The sequence below is a fragment of the Monoraphidium neglectum genome (genome assembly GCF_000611645.1).
Source record: "Monoraphidium neglectum strain SAG 48.87 unplaced genomic scaffold scaffold06704, whole genome shotgun sequence".
NCBI classification, from domain to species: Eukaryota; Viridiplantae; Chlorophyta; class Chlorophyceae; order Sphaeropleales; family Selenastraceae; genus Monoraphidium; species Monoraphidium neglectum.
Window position 1 is genome coordinate 1 of NW_014006942.1, and position 2,020 is coordinate 2,020.

A 2,020-nucleotide genomic window follows, 5' to 3' on the forward strand; every position below is an offset into this window, starting at 1 on the left:
CCTCCGCGCGCGCCCGCACCCGCCGCAGCAAACGCTCGGCGCGGCCGTCACATCTGCTGCTGCCGCCGCCGCCGCCGCCGCCGCCGCTGCCGCCGCCGCCGCCGCCGCCGCCGCCGCCCCCGGTCCCATTCAGTTCCTGCTCGCTGCCGAGGGCCGCCAGGCGCCGGATCAGATCCTCCAGCACCTTCAAATCCTGCGGGCGCGATTCAAACAGGCAGCCACAGCACGCTGCGTGTCACAGCACGCTAGCGGCGAGACAGCGCGCGCCGGGGCGTGCCCGCCGCCGCGCCGGGCCCGGCGGCGCCGACGCAAGGCCGGGGCTGCGCCGCCCGCCGCTGCTGCGTTGTAGGGCCTTTGGCCTGGCCGCCCCTCCCGCTTCCCAGATCCGATCGCGATCCCGCCGCCCGCCTGCCCTTGGCACCTGTGCGGATATGTGATGCGAGTCCCGGCAGTCCACCTTGCCGCCAGTCCGGAGCGCCTGGCCCCAGAAAGCACTCTCGCCGCCCGCCGAGCAGGCCTGCGGGGACGCGCAAGGGCGGGGTTTCAGGGGGGCGGGGCCCTGCGTGTGCGGCCCGCAGCCGCGCGGCGGTCGCGCTGCGCGTCGTGCTCATCGGGTCAATTGCAAAATAGGGGCCAGGGAACCCAGCTGCGGAGGCTGGGTCATCCCTTTGCACTGCTTGTCAGCAGCGCCCAAGGCAAAGCCCGCGCCGCCTGCCGCCCCGCCATGGCCGCTGCCCTAGGGACGCCGCGCCCCGCCTTCGCCCCCCGGGCCCCGCGGAGCGCGCGCGCCTTTGCCTCGGCGACGGGCGCCCAGAGCGCCGCCCAGTGCAGCAGCTGGAAGGTGAGGTGGTTGTCCGTATTGTCGGGCGGCAGGGGGGCCCTGGTGCGGAAGCCGGCGGGGCGCGGTGCGCGCGTGGCGACGCAGGTGCAGGGGTCCATGCGGGGTCACGCAGCCAAAACCAGGATCAGACCTGAAAGTAAGTTCAAGCTAAGGATTGTGACGGCGTCTCATGGTGCGATTCTGAGACCGCCCGATTCTAGATCCGCCTGTTTCTGGATGTGCCCAATCCCGGAGCCATCCGGGCTCCCGTACAAAATGGGAAGTCGAAGCCGGGGCGAACGCGGCGCGGCAAGCGGGCCCTTGGGCGTTTGAAATCAAGGGTGTGGGCTGACAAACGGGGCGTCCACACCTGACGAGGACGCAGCGACAAAATAGCTAGTGCGTGCGTGCATGCGCGCGCGCGCGCGTGTGTGTGTGTGTGTGTGTGTGTGTGTGTGTGTGTGTGTGTGTGCGTGTGTGCGCGCGCGCGCGCGCGCGTGTGCACACCGTGCAGAGCGCGCTCACCCTGGCGCCAGCAGCCCCTCCGCCACCTCAGCCGCCGCCTCCAGCACCACCCCGCGTGGAAGTGCCTCCCAAACGCGCACCGCGCCCTCCGGCGCCGCGCTGCCGATACCCTCACGGCCCCCCACGCCGCCGCCGCGCGGGTCCGATAGCCAAGACAGCAGCTGGCCGCAGCCGAACTGCAGCAGCCGGTGGTAGTGGCCGCCGGGGGGCTGCTTGCCTATGCCGGCAAAGCCCTGAAAAGGGGGGGCGCGACAGGCGCACGCGGCCGCGGTGGAGGAGGGTTCGGCGCGGCGCGTCCGGCCGTCCTGCGCGCGTCCTGCCGCGGCCGCGCCGCTGCCGCAGCGTTGCTGGCGGTGCCCTCAAATAGGAGGCTTCGGCCCCAGCAGGCCCCGCCGCCGGGCAGGGCGTGGCTCCGCGCGGCCGGCTGGCCCCGCGAGCGCGCGCGTGCGCGCACCCTCTGGCGCGCCGCCGCGTGCGCGTAGTGGCGCAGCAAGGCTTCGGTCACCGCCACCATTTTCTCCTGGTCGTTCCGCCCCAGCCGTGTGCCCAGGTCGCCGGTTTTGGAGGGGTCCGCTGCCGAGTTCAGGCGGCGGCAAATAATCGCCAGCTCCATGCCGGCGTTTACGCGCAGCTCGCGGGCATCGGGCTCATGCTGAGTGGCAGGGCGGGGGGGTC

At 73.0% G+C, this 2,020-nt stretch overlaps 1 protein-coding gene across 1 annotated transcript; it reads right to left on the reverse strand.

The window, feature by feature from the left end:
• Nucleotides 1-1,341: 1,341 nt before the first annotated feature.
• On the reverse strand, nucleotides 1,342-1,958 carry MNEG_16718 (hypothetical protein; the record flags this gene model as incomplete). The annotated part of the gene is made up of 2 exons (XM_014034812.1): nucleotides 1,342-1,578; nucleotides 1,800-1,958. 2 exons carry the CDS (start codon nucleotides 1,956-1,958, stop codon nucleotides 1,342-1,344), a joined length of 396 nt encoding a protein of 131 aa, XP_013890266.1.
• Between the last annotated feature and the right edge of the window lie 62 nt (nucleotides 1,959-2,020).